This window comes from Salvelinus alpinus, chromosome 32 (genome assembly GCF_045679555.1).
Source record: "Salvelinus alpinus chromosome 32, SLU_Salpinus.1, whole genome shotgun sequence".
Lineage (NCBI taxonomy): Eukaryota > Metazoa > Chordata > Actinopteri > Salmoniformes > Salmonidae > Salvelinus > Salvelinus alpinus.
In genome coordinates, this window is record NC_092117.1 from 12,302,492 (window position 1) to 12,320,329 (window position 17,838).

General features: G+C 43.1%; 1 protein-coding gene across 4 annotated transcripts in view; it reads left to right on the forward strand.

Moving 5' to 3' along the window:
• The window catches only part of LOC139562133 (PH and SEC7 domain-containing protein 1-like), a 45,880-nt gene that overhangs the window by 20,534 nt on the left and 7,508 nt on the right, over nucleotides 1-17,838 (forward strand). The window contains exons 1-7 of one of the 4 annotated variants that reach the window (XM_071379505.1): nucleotides 2,198-3,077; nucleotides 6,167-6,358; nucleotides 10,119-10,199; nucleotides 10,314-10,426; nucleotides 10,650-10,708; nucleotides 10,951-11,040; nucleotides 16,872-16,915. In XM_071379505.1, the coding sequence (XP_071235606.1) occupies nucleotides 2,998-3,077; nucleotides 6,167-6,358; nucleotides 10,119-10,199; nucleotides 10,314-10,426; nucleotides 10,650-10,708; nucleotides 10,951-11,040; nucleotides 16,872-16,915 (659 nt within the window). In that variant the 5' untranslated portion in view covers nucleotides 2,198-2,997. Of the gene's footprint in view, nucleotides 1-2,197; nucleotides 3,078-6,166; nucleotides 6,359-10,118; nucleotides 10,200-10,313; nucleotides 10,427-10,649; nucleotides 10,709-10,950; nucleotides 11,041-15,105; nucleotides 16,647-16,871; nucleotides 16,916-17,838 lie in introns of those variants that run through there. The other 3 variants (XM_071379506.1, XM_071379504.1, XM_071379507.1) reach the window with 3 other exon arrangements.

Consider the following 17,838-nt stretch of genomic DNA (forward strand, 5'->3'; position numbering starts at 1 on the left):
GCCAGAGGTGGATGAACGCAGTGCCCTTGTTTGGGTGTAGGGCCTGATCAGAGCCTGAAGGTACGGAGGTGCCGTTCCCCTCACAGCTCCGTAGGCAAGCACCATGGTCTTGTAGCGGATGCGAGCTTCAACTGGAAGCCAGTGGAGAGAGCGGAGGAGCGGGGTGAAACCACTACTAAAGGACACCAATAATAAGAAGAGACTTGCTTGGGCCAAGAAACACGAGCAATGGACATTAGACCGGTCCTTTTGGTCTCTTGGAGATTTTTGGTTCCAACCGCTGTCTTTGTGAGATGCGGTGTGGGTGAACGGATGATCTCCACATGTGTATTTCCCACCGTGAAGCATGGAGGAGGAGGTGTTATGGTGTGGGGGTGCTTTGCTGGTGACACTGTCTGTGATTTATTTAGAATTCAAGGCACACTCAACCAGCATGGCTACCACAGCATTCTGCAGCGATACGCCATCCCATCTGGTTTTGTCTTAGTGGGACTATCATTTGTTTTTCAACAGGAAAATATCCTAACACACCTCCAGGCTGTGATGAGAGGATGGGGGGGGGATGAGTTGGACAGCAGAGTGAAGGAAAAGCAGCCAACAAGTGCTCAGCATATGTGGAAAATCCTTCAAGACTGTTGGAAAAGCATTCCAAGTGAAGCTGGTTGAGAGAATGTCAAGCGTGTGCAAAGCTGTCATCAAGGCAAAGGGTGGCTATTTGAATAATCGCAAATGTAACATATATTTTGATTTAACACTTTTTTGGTTACTACATGATTTCATATGTTATTTCATAGTTTTTATGTCTTCATTATTATTCTACAATGTAGTTGCTAATAAGCAAGTTGGTGTTATTTTCATTGCTAGAATGGAATGGAAGAATGGAATTATTTTAACTTCGTTTACAGGACAAATTATATTAATAGGGTCCTGAGAATCTGAGTATTTAAAAAAAAATATATATATTTCACCTTTATTTAACCAGGTAGGCTAGTTGAGAACAAGTTCTCATTTGCAACTGTGACCTGGCCAAGATAAAGCATAGCAATTTGACACATACAACAACACAGAGTTACACATGGAATAAACAAAACATACAGTAGAAAAATAAGTCTATATACAATATGAGCAAATGAGGTGAGGTAAAGGCAAAAAAAGGCCATGGTGGGGAGGTAAATACAATATAGCAAGTAAAACACTGGAATGGTAGATTTGCAGTGGAAGAATGTGCAATGTTAATTTATGTATAAGTGTACATTATATAAAACATGTGTTTCCATATGTGTAGGCTTACTCATATCCAGTGTATTTTCCCATCTCTTCAGTGAGTGAGCGTTTCCATGTGTGTTTAGTTTCACTGAAAGTCAGTCCAACCCCGTCTGCCATGCCACCTGGCTCCTTGGTTGCACCGCCTTTCATGTAAGGCAGCCAATCAGATCTGTAGCTCAGCCAGCCATACTGGGTAACCATGGCAACCGCAGATTAACTTCCTGGACCATGTGATTTCATGGTTTTAAAATAGAAAAGAGCCAGTTGAGTGTGAGGTCGAGCACTCTTTTTGGACTATTAAGTCACAGGAGGCTACAGTATTAACTGCAACTCCTTTTTCAAGTCACACCATGAACTCAAGTCTTTTGATCAAACTACAAAAGGCAGTTTGATTTGAATCGAAAGCTCATTTAAAGATATGTCCAGTGTTACAAGTTGACTTTGAGAAAATCAAGTTCACTTCAGTTGGCTTTTGATCCGCAAGACAACAAGAGACCCATTGTTATAGAGCCAGACTGAGTGGTCTGGAAGAAGTCTTATCTTTGGCTAGATTCTTTACTTAATGTGCCAGAAGCCATGTCAACAATGACTTTAAAATATGAATTAGTAAAACCATAACGTCTGTTCTTTGGTAGACACTAAATAGATTTATTAGTAAAGGAATAGATCTGATATCATCAGTCTGTATGATGTCATTGTTGTATGCTACTTTGATTATCTTTCATTTCCGTTTGTTTGGCTTTACTGCAACACGGACATACTTGAGCTTTTACTGAAGCGGTACTGGGATTTAAATCTGATAGGCTACATGTGTATTTGTTTAGAGAGATGGGAGCTGACAGATGTGAAATAAGAAAATAGGTTAGGAACATAGAAAGTGGGAGGGGAGGTAAGGGGAGACAAAGAGAGGAAGAGAAGAGAGAGGGGAAAGGAGGTGGGATTGCAGCCATGGAGAGAGGAAATGCATGCTTTCTCCAGCAGCGGAAAATAGCCCAGCTGATGAGCCATCCGCAGAGAGAGGCACACAACGGATACTGACTGGGAGAGAAGGCAGTGAAAGACTGAGAGTGACCGAGTAACTTTGAGTTCAACAAAGATCCTGCCAAATTATTACCACATACTGTGTCCACACTGGCTTGGATACTTCAGAGTTCAGATTGAGAGCTACAGGCAGAGACGGAAGAGGAAGCGAGACGCCCCACTCTGTTTTTTTTCTGGTCCACTGAAATTCAATGATCTAAGGAGACCAGACCCAGCTGCTATTTCATTCACACCCAGTTAAGTAGACCGGAACTGACCTTTAAAAAAAAAATGGACTAAGCAAAGACAGTACAGTATGAAACTCTGTGGTGGTTTAGTTCACTCAGGCCACAGAGTTTCTATCTTCATTTGTCTACCATCTTTGCTACAGGGAGCCGGAGAGGGAGGAACTGACCGAGCCAGCGAGAGAGTTAAAGAGAGACGGGACAGCAGGGGAGGACAGCAACAGGGTAACGGCAACAGATTAGGGCACCAAATAAGGCAGAGCGAGTATCCAGACACCAAGGAGGGGAAATGGAAGAGAACATGTTGTGAAATGCACCATGAGGCTCTGCTAGGCTCAGGCTGAGAGCAGTGTCGGGCGTGTGCCTGGAGATTCCATGTGGTCAGTGGGATAGACTTGACTGGCAGGGTTACCTCACCGCAGAGTGCCGTGGTTGGGTGTGAAAGGGGCAGGGCTCTGGGGACAACATGGCACGCTATTTGCTCTGCTGGGGGGGCGGGGCTTTGGAAGACGGGTACCTGTATGCCCCCTACCCAGCCATCTACCGGTGAGTTCCCCACTGTACCATACCTACATCCGTCTGTCTGTCAGAGGTGTGTGGACCTCGACAATGTTATGGACAGCAGAGGTTGACTTTATCATGTGTTTTTTACATTTTGTTACGAATGGTCTAATGTTATGAAATTAATGTGAGCTGATTATCTGTGTTGCTGTGACTCCTAGCTGGCTGGACAGTGTTATACAGTGTCTGGTAAGAAATGGGTGATGTACATTACATTGATGTACAGGGTGAGCGTGACTGTGTGTGTTCCGAGAAGCTATGTGGCACTTCATGGTGTTATTGATGGCGTGATTAATACCTGTTGGCTCTGGTCCCTACGACAGAGGCTCACCTACAGTGTTCTTAGATCAGCTAGCAGGCTTGGCTTCACCTAGGAGGGGGGGGAGGGGGGGGGGGGGGGGTTCTTCAGTTACTATAATAACCTAGAACCAAAGAAGTTCTAGAATGTTACGTTGTCCATGGGCCATGTGTTGGTATTTGTCCAATAATTTCAGCTATTTTGCCATTTCCTGACCGGAGACTCGTCAACTGAATCAGCAACATAGATTCCTGTTTATTGCCTCTGTATATAAACTGTAGCGCCTAGATTCTTGCTCTGTGTAGAATGCGAAATTGAATTCTTGATTAGGGTGTATATTTTTGGTTTATTTTGAAATGTGTTGAGTGAAACCCCTTGACGTGACTCATCTGATTTTCCAGGGGGCTTTGGCTCTGAACTATCTGTACAGCAAGAGCAAAAACAGTTAATAATTCATAGCACAGATGGGAACTGGGATATAAGCTCTAAGATATTTCCTAACAGGGGAAGCAATGTGACTCCTTCAAGTAGGCCTAATAACTTCCACAAACAACTCTCAGTGCCTGTTGGGGGGAAATGTGTGTGTGTATATGTTTTAACATGCGTAGACGAATACTAACTTTCCAAGATTCTTTGTAGCTGTGGTATCTTACAGTGAATACATGATCTTATATGCTGTGTCATCTTTAGTGACTGTGGAATGTGTTGCCTGGAGAAAAAGGGCAATTCAACAAAGTGAGAGACATCAGTTTTCACTCTGCAGCCTGGATGCTATTCAGTAGCCACATACACTCATCACTCTTGTTGCTGCTCTGTTCTATAGCAAAGTCAGAGCAAATATATCAGAGAACATGTAACTCCCATTGTTCAGCTTACTTTGGTTATCTTTTAGATGTCATAGCTTCAACTGGAGCTTTGTATGTCCGTCTTAGTTGGAGGGTTTCTTCTCAGTGGTGATATGTTGTCAGCCCTTGTCAACAAAGGCAAGACGGAGCACTTTCTCAGTGTCTGTGGAGTGTGTGTTGACTGCTCTCATGATGCGGCACAACCAGTTCATGATACTGCTGTTTCGGGGACATAAGATGTCTGTTTGCGATAGAGACAATTTGTATAACTTTACAACCAACTTTACAATCGACTGTAAAGTTAAGGACATAACCTGGTAATATAAAGGCCGAAGGCTGTGGTCTGATTTAAATGTTGAGACTTTTCTATAGAGCTCCATGGACGCTGTTGAATGAAATGTCCACCGGCCACTCCTGCTAGTGTCCCAAAAGAACAGAGTCTCCGCCGCCACACCCTGGAAAATAAGTCTGGGAGTCTTTCTCTCACCCTTTCTGTGGAGGAGTGGATCATAAACCCATTGTTTTAAGAATAAACAAACTCAGCCCCCTGCTACTTATCTCCGCACCCACCTCCTCTGTCAGAGGGGGTGACCCAAAGGGCCGGTGGAATAAACCAAACACAACCAACAAACAGGGGTGTTCTATATCCTGAGATAGGTTGCTTCCTTGCCGTGGAGGTCTGAAAGGAGTAATGCGTTTGAGGAGGAACTCTCTTGGCTTAAAGCAAGGTGGACTACTAACCAAAGGACCATGCTGTTAATTCGGTACAGATTACTTCATCTTATCTAGATGGGGATTCACCCACTGTAAATGCATGGGCATTTCTGCTATGAATGGATGTAACTCTCTACCATGTTGTTGTAGGAAGGACTTGCTGACAGTTCCATCCAAGCTCTGAAAGGAGCTCTGATTTTTACTTTCTCAAATGTCTGCAGAGACATAAGTTTAACTTTAGTCAATTTGCTTTGTGACTATCGTGGGTGTAGTTTGTAGACGCAAATGGAAATGTTTAACCTTTTTGAAACTCTCTTTTTATAGAGAATTTCAAATTTGGAGAATGAATTGACATGATGGTGATTTACCCTTTCCATACATGACTCATATCATTGCATACAGATTTTCCACTAGGAAAGAGCTTATTAGTAAAGCACTGTGCATGATCTTTATTCTAGAAATTCTCCAGCCCATTTACATTTCAGAAGTGCAATAAATGGAGCATCCTTTTAGACACAACCAAAAGCACTGACATTTTCTGGTAACTTTTTTTTTCTTTTTTCCATTTGATTAATAACAGTGTAGTTGGGTATAATCATTTGCAATCCACGCATGTTATGAGCTGTAGAAGAACATTCATGCACAGAACCCTTTTGATGTTGTTCAGAAATGGAGAGAGTCCTATGGGAGGGGTCATGTTTAGATACTACTGTGAATAGACATGTTAATACTAACCCATTCTATACTATTAATAAGAGCCTGAAGCTGAAGTGGCTGGAAATAAACAAATTCAGCTGCATGTTATGAGTGAAAGCAATGCGGAGCAATGGAGAAAATCGACGGGTGTTTCCCTTGGAGACAATGGATTTAATACTAGAGTTTATCTCTGTGTACTGCATGTTAAAATAGATGGAAGTTGAAAGGCTTGTATGGTTATAATACAGCTACATGGTTGGAATAGTGATTCTGTTACAATTAGCTATATCATGCCAAGTATGGAAGGGCTGTGTGCCCACTTCCCATGACAATAACCTTGGCACCTGCTAGACAACTGATTATAAATATGGCACCTGCCAGTGCCAACCGTCTTCTTTACTATGTGCCAAGACAGTTTGACACCGACAGTTTTATTATTATACAGTTGGCAAAAGGTAATACAACCGAATTCGAGACAGACCCAAACCTGTCCCGTATAATCTCCTCTTGTCATCTGTCAGGGAGAAGCCAGGCCACCGGGCTCCAGACCCGTTCCCACAGCAGGACGTGGGCGAGCACTTGGTCCTGGGCAGCACAGAGTCCCTGGCCAACGGAAACAAGGCTGACCTGCAGGCTGCCAAGCGCCTGGCCAAACGCCTGTTCAACCTGGATGGCTTCAGGAAGTCTGACGTGGCCAGGCACCTCAGCAAGAAGTGAGTTTACTGGAACACTACATTTAGGATATGTGTGTGTGTGTGTGTGCGCGCAGTGGTGTAAAAATACTTTAAAATCAAATTTCATTGGTCACATTTTTAGCAGATGTTATTGCGGGTGTAGCAAAATGCTTGTGTTCCTAGCTCTTAACAGGGCAGGAGTATCTAACAATACACACATCTAAAATAATGGAATTAAGAAATATATAACTATTAGGACGAGCAATGTTGGAGGGCCGTTGACTGAAATACAGTAGAATAGAATACAGTATATACATATAAGATGAGTAAAGCAGTATGTAAACATTATTAAAGTGGCTAGTGATTCCATGTATATAGGGCAGCAGCCTCTAAGGTGCAGGGTTGTGGTACCGGGTGGTAGCCGGCTAGTGATGGCTATTTTAAGTCTGATGGCCTTGAGATAGAAGTTATTTTTCAGTCTCTCGGTCCCAGCTTTGATGCACCTGTACTGACCTCGCCTTTTGGATGATAGCGGGGTGAACAGGCAGTGGCTCGGGTGGTTGTTGTCCTTGATGATCTTTTTGGCCTTCCTGTGACATCGGGTGGTGTAGGTGTCCTGGAGGGCAGTCCGCACCAGCCTCTGGAGAGCCTTGCAGTTGCGGGCGGTGCAGTTGCCGTACCAGGCTGTGATCCAGCCCGACAGGATGCTCTCAATTGTGCATCTGTAAGACCCACATTTCTTCAGCCTCCTGAGGTTGATGAGGTGCTGTTGTGTCTTTTTCACCACACTGTGTGGGTGGACCATTTCAGATAGTACAAAAAACAACTTAAGTAGTACAATCTGTACTTAATTATTTATATATTTTTTACAACATTTTCCTTGACACCAATGTTCCAGGGCAGTTCCCCAGGGACTGCTGCACAGAATAAAAATCAGCCTGCACAAGATTGAACTTCACTCAACTTTCTAGAGTTTTCCCCGTTTGTTAACACTATTGTCAACGTTTCCCTTTACTGTGATGATTTTGATCGAATCAACGCAATATTAGCCACTTTCAATATAACATACATGAAAACAAGACTAACTATGCAAAAGATTTTGTTGTTGGCAGACTGCATCGGAGTAGGATTCTATTGCGACTCGGGGCCCTACTCTACACACTGGTGCGCCATAACCAATCAGAGCTGCAGTAGGCCTGTATGCAAATGACTCATTTCCATATATGGATTTGTGTCATTCACTTTGAACTGGATTGTTTTACAGCATGAGGTCACTATTATGATGTGCTTGTTTTGAGATCAAAGCCAGAGTTGCATGTAGCCTTGTGTGCACATTTTGTTTATACTCTTTGCTATATAGTGAGTTATTAGCCCAGTTATAGCTAATTTGTACATTTTCTAGCCATCTTTGAAAAGCGAGTCAGGTAAAGAGTTTTTTTGTCTTAAAGGGGCAGTGTTCTATTTTGAGACGAGCTTAAATAACCTAAGTAGCCATAGGCAGAGGGTAGCATAACTTGTCTTATTCTCTGTAATAATGGTATGGGAATAATAATGCATTTTTTTTGGTAAAGTGGTTTCTTGCATCAAACAAGACAACAAAATGTTCAGTTACCTCCTTGTCTGAAGGACAAGTGGATAAACAGGTTAATGTCAAGCCCTGCATGTTTTTTTCAGTCTCATGGAATGTAGGCTTACATTGAACACCACACATTGGCTGCTACTGTAGGCTGAATGATAGAACAACTCTGATATGGCGGACTCACTAAACACAAATGCGTCATTTGTAAATTGTTGGAGTGTCCCCCTGACTATCGATAAATAAATAAAAACAAGAAAATTGTGCCGTCTGGTTTGCTTAGTATAAGGAATTAGAAATGATTTATACTTTTACTTTTGATACATAAGTATATTTTAACAATTACATTTACTTTTGATACTTAAATATATTTAAAACCAAATACTTTTACTCAAGTAGTATTTTACTGGGTGACTTTCACTTGAGTCATTTTCTAATAAGGTATCTTTTATTTTTACTCAAGTATGACAATTGGGTACTTTTTCCACCACTGTGTGTGTGGTGCGTATTCTTGTGTGTGTTGCTTAATACAATATATACAGTTGAAGTCGGAAGTTGACATACACTTAGGTTGGAGTCATTAAAACTCGTTTTCCAACCACTCCACAAATTTCTTGTTAACAAACTATAGTTTTGGCAAGTTGGTTAGGACATCTACTTTGTGCATGACACAAGTAATTTTCCAACAATTGTTTACAGACAGATTATTTCACTTATTATTCACTGTATCACAATTCCAGTGGGTCAGAAGTTTACATACACTAAGTTGACTGTGCCTTTTAAACAGCTTGGAAAATTCCAGAAAATGATGTCATGGCTTCAGAAGCTTCGGATAGGCTAATTTACATAATTTGAGTCAATTGGATGTGTACCTGTGGATGTATTTCAAGGCCTACCTTCAAACTCAGTGCCTCTTTGTTTGACATCATGGGAAAATCAAAAGAAGTCAGCCATGACCTCCTAAAAACATTGTAGACCTCCAAGTCTGGTTCATCCTTGGGACTAATTTCCAAACACCTGAAGGTACCATGTTCATCTGTACAAACAATAGTACGCAAGTATAAACACCATGGGACAACGCAGCCGTCATACCGCTCAGGAAGGAGACGTGTTCTGTCTCCTGGAGATGAACGTACTTTGGTGAGAAAAGTGCAAATCAATCCCAGAACAACAGCAAAGGACCTTGTGAAGATGCTGAAGGAAACAGGTACAAAAGTATCTATATCCATAGTAAAACGAGTCCTATATCGGCATAACCTGAAAGGCCACTCAGCAAGGAAGAAGCCACTGCTCCAAAACCGCCATAAAAAAGCCAGACTACGGTTTGCAACTGCACATGGGGACAAAAAGTAATTTTGGAGAAATGTCCTCTGGTCTGATGAAAAATAGAACTGTTTGGCCATAATGACCATCGTTATGTTTTGAGGAAAAAGGGGGAGGCTTGCAAGCCGAAGAACCCCATCCCAACCGTGAAGCACGGGGGTGACAGCATCATGTTGTGGGGGTGCTTTGCTGCAGGAGGGACTGGTGCACTTCACAAAATAGATGGCATCATGAGGAAAGAAAATTATGTGGATATATTGAAGCAACATCTCAAGACATCAGTCAGGAAGTTAAAGCTTGGTTGCAAATGGGTCTTCCAAATGGGCAATGACCCCAAGCATACTTCCAACGTTGTGGCAAAATGGCTTAAGGACAACAAAGTCAAGGTATTGGAGTGGCCATTACAAAGCCCTGACCTCAATCCCATAGTAAATGTGTGGGCAGAACTGAAAGTGTGTGCGAGCAAGGAGGCCTACAAACCAGACTCAGTTACACCAGCTCTGTCAGGAGGAATGGGCCAAAATTCACCCAACTTATTGTGGAAGGCTACCCGAAATGTTTGACCGACGTTAAACAATTTAAATGCAATGTTGCCAAATACTAATTGAGTGTATATACACTTCTGACCCACTGGGAATGTGATGAAAGAAATTAAAGCTGAAATAAATAATTCGCTCTACTATTATTCTGAAATTTCACATTAAAATAAAGTGGTGATCCTAACTGACCTAAGACAGGGATTTTTTACTAGGATTAAATGTCAGGAATTGTGAAAAACTGAGTTTAAATGTATTTGGCTAAGGTGTATGTAAACTTCCGACTTCAAATGTAGTTACAGTAAAATACTTTTGATATCTTTGGTTTGACCGGTCTAATTGTCTGTATCTTGTCATTCTGCAGTAATGAGTTTAGTCGGATGGTGGCAGAGGAATATCTCAGTTACTTCAACTTCTCAGGCCTTACTATTGACCAGGCAATACGGTGAGATCTCTTTCAGTGGAAAGGGTCAAAATATGTAGCATAATGTCCAAGTGATTTATTTATTTGTTCTTTCATTGAATAGTGAACACTCACAATGCTGTATGTCTTCCACAGAGCCTTCCTGAGGGAGTTTGCCCTCATGGGAGAGACACAAGAGAGGGAGCGAGTGCTGGCCCACTTCTCTAGGAGATATCTACAATGCAACCCCAATGCAATACCTTCTGAAGGTTAGACCGGTTGAATGCATGCACGTGTACATGTATTTGTGTGTGTGTGTGTGTATGTGTACATGTATGTCCACACAGACATTTGTTCAAGTTGTTACAGTTTTAAGGCTGTTAAAGAACACATATTATTGATATACTGTGTGCCACTGTGGGGCACTCTTACGCTGATATTGCATTAGAACTCACTGAAACATCTCGCGCTCTCTCTCTCTCCCTGTTCCAGACAGTGTCCACACTCTGACCTGTGCCCTGATGCTGCTCAATACAGACCTGCATGGCCACGTGAGTACCTGTGGGTGAGCCAGGGACTAGAGAGCTGTGGAGGGAATGTGGGTAAAGAGTTGGAAGTTTTCTGGTCGAAAAGATAGACCATTGGCTTGAGCAGGAAAACCACTGGGCCCTGGTTATAGCTTCTAAATGTGTAACCTATACGCTATAAAACGTCAATACAGACCTAAAGTTGTCCTTCGATGGGTCCTTAAGCAGACAGTGTGAGTAATGGTGCTTATTTTCTCCTTCCTCAGAATATTGGCAAAAAGATGTCCATTCTGCAGTTCATCAGCAACTTGGAAGGACTAAATGATGGAAAAGATTTTCCTAGAGAACTGCTCAAGGTCTGTTGAATTAGTTAAAATATACAGTAGAAACTAATATAGCTAGATGTGTTGAACCAGGCACAAACACACATGCACACAGTGGGACCCTTGGTTTAGCTGCAGGACCTTAATTTGACCACATGATCTCTTGATATCTATGATCCAGTTTCAGTCAGTCTGTTGAGAAAACAGTTTTTTTCCAACCTAGATTGTTGGTTGACATCAGAGTAAGTTACTCCACTGACTGGCAAGCATGCTCAGACGATATCGAGAGATGCATGTCCTGAAAGCTGTCAGAGAGACGTAATGTTTCTCACCCTCAGATAGATGTGTTCTTTTACATGCGTGATCCAGCGTTACGTATTTTCTCCCTGTTGTAGTGGACAGGGCTTTCTGTCTTTTATAAAGGATTTGAATGTGATCTGTTGAGCACCTCTGAGCTGTTAACAGCACCATATTGTGTAGATCAGAGAGAGAGTCAACATGTTCTACCTTCCACCCTCTCACTCTCTGCCTCACTCCTGTGAACAGCATCACCTCCTACTCCCTTGTTTTCATCTCCCTCCCTCCCTCCTTCCTGTGTTTTTCAGAGTCTCTTACTCATTCTGTTACAAATCATATCACCGCATGGCAGAACATTTTCCATCTGCCTGCTTCTGTTCTTCCCTCGTTCTCCATTTCATGTATGAAGTGCATCTTTTTCTCTCCCTAATTGCTCCTTTGCTCTCTGTCTGTGATATGTGTGATATGTGTTGTGTTCCTACCTTTCTGTTCCACCTACCTCTGTGGGAGCTCATCCCAGCTGCCCACAGAGATGACCAAGCTTTGTTCCTCCTCAGAGTCTCTGTTAACTATTCATATCACAGCTGAGATATCACAATGATGAAATATTAGAGAACGCTCAGCAATCTACCTTTTGTTTGTCTGTTCTATTGGTGCAGAGAGAGGAGGCTCCTACAGTACAGTAGTCAATGGGGCAGGGATCATATGGTAAATTACTGGTGACGGGTGAGAGGGAGGACAGGCCTCTTGGTAAATGGGAATTTGGCTGTCACATGGTGCCGCCTGCTGTGACGAGCGTTTTGTCATGGCATTATCAGACAGGCGTTACAAATCACTCTGTCTTTCTCACTCGCTGCTTCCTCCCTTTCTCTTTCTCTGTCTCTTTCTTCCATATTATTCTCCATATCCTCTCTTTTCATAACCTTGTTGTCAGTGTTTTGTGTACAGTGCGAGTAATGTTAATGTGTCTGTTGGGCGGTGATTATGCAGGGTATGCTAATGCAGACAGTGTGGTGTATGAAAATATATGCACTCACTATTAAGTCACCCTGGATAAGAGTGTCTGCTAAATGACTAAAAAGTCAAGTGTAAAAAAAGAAGTGTACATTTCCACGTTTTTCTCTGGGTGTCAAGGGAATAGTTCTCTGTTGCTGTGGCGCATATTAACACAACTCACTACAGTGGAGAGGTTCACTTTGCTTCCTACAATCAGCATGTAACACTGTTCAGTTACTGTCATAGGAAACATAAACAGTGAGTGTATTGACATAACGAGTCTGTGTTCATTGAGCTCACTTTGTGAATGGAGATTTTTATTTTATTTCACCTTTATTTAACCAGGTAGGCCAGTTGAGAACAAGTTCTCATTTACAACTGCGACCTGGCCAAGATAAAGCAAAGCAGTGCGACAAAATCAACAGAATTACACATGGGATAAACAAACGTACAGTCAATAACACAATAGAAAAATCTGTATACAGTGTGTGTGCAAATGAAGTAAGGAGGTAAGGCAATAAATAGGCCAATAGTGGCTAAGTAATTACAATTTAGCAATTCCCACTGGAGTGATATATGTGAAGATGAGGATGTACAAGTAGAAATACTGGTGTGCAAAAGAGCAGAAAAATAAAAGCAAATATGGGGATGAGGGAGGTAGTTGGATGGCCTATTTACAGATGGGCTGTGTACAGCTGCAGCGATCAGTAAGCTGCTCTGACAGCTGACGCTTAAAGTTAGTGAGGGAGATACAAGTCTCCAATTTCAGTGATTTTTGCAGTTTGTTCTAGTCATTGGCTAGATGAGTCAAGTTCTCTAGTCAAGAGAACTGGAAGGAAAGGCGGCCAAAGAAGGTGTTGGCTTTGGGGATGACCTGAGAAATATACCTGCTGGAGCATATGCTACAGGTGGGTGTTGCTATGGTGACCAGTGAGCTGAGATAAGGCGGAGCTTTACCTAGCAAAGACTTATAGATGACCTGGAACCAGTGGGTTTGGCAACGAATATGTAGCGAGGACCAGCCAACCGGAGCATACAGGTCGCAGGTCGCAGTGGTGAGTAGTATATGGTGACAAAACAGATGGCACTGTGATAGACTGCATCCAATTTGCTGAGTAGAGTGTTGGAGGCTATTTTGTAAATGACATTGCCGAAGTCAAGGATCGGTAGGATAGTCAGTTTTACAAGGGTATGTTTGGCAGCATGAGTGAAGGAGGCTTTGTTGCGAAATAGGAAGCCAATTCTAGATTTAACTTTGGACTTTGGAGATGCTTAATGTGAGTCTGGAAGGAGAGTTTACAGTCTAGCCAGACACTTAGGTATTTGTAGTTGTCCACATATTCTAAGTCAGAACCGTCCCGAGTAGTGATGCTAGTCGGGCGGGCAGGTGCGGGCAGCGATCGGTTGAAGAGCATGCATTTCGTTTTACTAGCATTTTAAGAGCAGTTTGAGGCCACGGAAGGAGTGTTGTATGGCGTTAAGCTCGTTTGGAGGTTTGTTAGCACAGTGTCCAAAGAAGGGCCAGAACTATACAGAATGTTGTCGTCTGTGTAGAGGTGGATCAAAGAATCACCCGCAGCAAGAGCGACATCATTGATATATACAGAGAAAAGAGTCGGCCCGAGAATTGAACCCTGTGGCACCCCCATAGAGACTGCCAGAGGTCCAGACAACAGGCCCTCCGATTTGACACACTGAACTCTATCTGAGAAGTAGTTAGTGAACCAGGTGAGGCAGTCATTAGATAAACCAAGGCTGTTGAGTCTGCCAATAAGAATACGGTGATTGACATAGTCGAAAGCCTTGGCCAGGTTGATGAAGACGGCTGCACAGTACAGTGGATCATAGTGGGTCAATCAATTTCATTTTAAAATATGTCCCGACCCAATACTGGGAAACGGACCCGGAATATCCACTTCAATGGGATAGATTGATCAGATAAATTTTAGGGCAGTTTGATTTTAAATAATCTGCCCAATCCCAAAACAACCACTGCCCCTACCTTATATGCAGTTATATAGATCTGAAAAGATTGGATCGGTATAAGCAGTATGGCAATGGCTCCACCTTACCCTCTAGGCTAGGTATCCTATTCAAAGCTTTCAAGTCAATTTGATGCAGAGAAATTTGACTCGGGCAAAAAACTGTGTACGGGTAAGAAGTAAAGCCCTGTCAACATGATTTACTCCTTTGTGTTTTAGCCCCCGTCATCCTCTAAGACCGCTTCTCCTTTTCATTTGGGGCTGGATGGAATAGCACCCCTGTATGCATGTCAACCCCCTACCATCCCAGTCGGCTGACCAGACTGAGAGATCTTTTTCTGACAGGCTACCTTCCAGAGGATTATTTTCCTCAGTGACCTGGAAATGTTAGCTCTCAATCAGGAGTTATGATTATTTTGGTGTGTGTGTACAGTGTGTGTGTGTTTTGCAATGAGTTTCTGTTTAATGGTTTTACAATATGTTCTATACATTGCTCATCCCATAGGTCATCATTTTCTGTCCTTGTATAGCCTACATCTCAGCCCACAAATTAGTAGCATTATCTGGAAGGCAGATTTCTTCCAAAGACTATTACTTACTGTATTAGAAAGGCACCATTGTTTCATACTTGTCCCTGGACTGCACATTCCTTTCTTTTACACTGTTAGACTGGTGGAAATGGAGTGTGAAAAATACCTGCATTTTAAGAAAACAGTGATATGGAGGCAAATGATTGACACTAAAAGGAGGGAGGGATCTGAACAGAAACATGGACCGGGATTTGCTGCTCAGCCGGAGAGAAATGCGCATAGAGAGAGAGAGAGAGAGAGAGAGAGAGAGAGAGCGCTCGGGACTCATCATCCGCTTTCTTTTGTCACTGTGATTCAGTCTGTTTTTTTTCTTCATCTGAAGCACACAGGGAAATAGAACAAGAGTTATTGAAAAGAGGGAGATGAAAGGAGTGCGAAGCACTGATGCAATTTTCTCTCCCGACTCGCATATAGAGGGATTTTCGGAGGGAAATAAGAGATTGACGCATACGAAGGAGAAATAAGTGGATGTGTGAGAACCATTTCCAAGTTTGAAGACAAACCAGTAAAGAGGAGAGGATCCAGGAACGGAGAGAACAAAGAGCGAGAGAGAGAGAGAGGGAGAGGGGACCTGTTCAGTCCCTCATCATCAAGCCAAAAGCCTTTCATTTATTAGAGCGCAACAGGGTAGTCTGAGTCTGCAACATCTGTATTCTACTGCCTTGGATACAGCATCTGTATCGTCAAGCCTTGGATAATGTTGTTAGTTCCAATAGGACGTGCGGTGGTGTCAGTTTGAGGGTTTTCTTCGACAGCTTGCCTGTGAGTGAGTGGGTGGAATTCTTTCCCTCCACCCGCTCTATCTGGTTTGGTGTGAGTGTGTGTTGGTAGTGTATGTGTGTGCGCTGATGTATGTGTGGGTGAACTCAGTTGCTTGCTCACTGCTGTCTTATGGTTGCTATGATCGTCTAGTCATCCTTCGGCCTCGTTAACTGGGTTGTTGTTTACCTGTGTGTGTGTTTTGTGTGACTCTCTTGAGCATCATTAGTTGTTACGGAGTGTATGGTGGAGCTGTATGCATGCATGTATGTATGTACCAGCTCTTGAATAGCATGTTGGCAACTGCTTGACATCCTTCCAAAAAGACTTCCACCTTCATAGACTTGACGCAGAATAGTGCCACAGCAAGTGGCAGTTGCACACCACTGTTTCTCCATACATGCATAATGAATGCATATGGATCCATTATGCAGGAACTGAAGTCCCATCGGAGGGCTTGAGGCCCATGTTAACCTACATCAGTGGTTTCCTCAAAAGTCCAGTGAAGCGCAGTTCGTAAGACCGCGACCCCTGTTGTCAGTCACCAGTGACAAAGTGACTGTCTGCCTCTCTGTCTGTCTGACACCTCTGTTGAGAGTCACCTATTTGTCATTCTCCCTCTTTTTACCTTTTAACTGAATCTCTACATTTTGGTGTTAAGCTTTGAAAGAGGCCATATACAGAATCTGTGGAGCCTTTGATCAACAGGAGAGATCCGGGATTATCTGGCTTTATCCATCCCTCCACCGTCTCTTCTCCTCTAGACCGCTCCTGTTGGTGCATTATCATGATTGGTGTAAACAGCATCCACTCTGATGGGCGGAATCGCTCCCGCTCTCTTTGCTCTGTGCGTGTTCGCCGGGACTTCCGAGTGATGGACCCCTTCCGCTACCCCCGCGCCCCTCGCTCTCGTTCCCTCAAACCCTTGTCCTTCCCTGACCTGCTGGGAAGGTCCCAGGATGGACAGAACCACCCACAGGCCCGCAAGAAGAAGGCACAGCTTGGAAAATGCAGGGTACATTTTGTGTGGTTTGCTTTGGTCGAAGCAGCAGGCTTGTGTTTCAATCAGTGTGACTAATATGATCAATGTGAACTGCTTTATTCAGGACATCTAATGATTGTTGTCGCACAAGTAGCAGGATGACCAAGGGTCCCTCCACACTCATTAGACATTACACACACACACACACAAACGTTTTTCATATGTGTGATGTTTGTTATGTCTTGTCTTTTTCTCTAGGCCTTGTACAACTCCATCAGAAACGAGAAGCTCCAGTGGACCATGTAAGTGCTCTTTGCATACAAAGGATGTTTTTGTTCTCATGAAAGTATGGGCATACAGTACCAGTCACACCTACTCAGTCCAGGGTTTTTCTTTTGACTCTTTTCTACATTGCAGAATAATAGTGAAGACATCAAAACTATGAAATAACACATATGGAATCATGTAGTAACCAAAACAGTGTTAAACAAATCAAAATCTATTTTATATTTGCGATTCTTCAAAGTAGCCACCCTTTGCCTTGACAGCTTTGCACACTCTTGGCATTCTCTCAACCAGCTTCACCTGGAATGCTTTTCCAACAGTCTTGAAGGAGTTCCCACATATGCTGAGCACTTGTTGGCTGCTTTTCCTTCACCCTGCGGTCCAGCTCATCCCAAACCATCTCAATTGGGTTGAGGTTGGGTGATTGTCGAGGCCAGGTCATCTGATGCAGCACTCAATCACTCTCCTTCTTGGCCAAATAGCCATTACACAGCCTGGAGGTGTGTTGGGTCATTGTCCTGTTGAAAAACAAATGATAGTCCCACTAAGTGCAAACCAGATGGGATGGCGTATCGCTGCAGAATGCTGTGGTAGCCATGTTGGTTAAGTGTGTCTTGAATTCTAAATAAATCACAGACGGTGTCACCTGCAAAGCACCCCGAAACCATCACACCTCCTCCTCCATGCTTCACGGTGGGAACCACACATGTGGAGATCATCCTTTCACCTATTCTGTGTCTCACAAAGACACAGCGGTTGGAACCCAAAATATCACATTTTGACTCATCAGACCAAAGGACAGATTTCCAACGGTCTAATGTCCATTGCTCGTGTTTCTTGGCCCAAGCAAGTCTCTTCTTATTATTGGTGCCCTTTAGTAGTGGTTTCTTTGTAGAAATTCAACCATGAAGGCCTGATTCACACAGTCTCCTCTGAACAG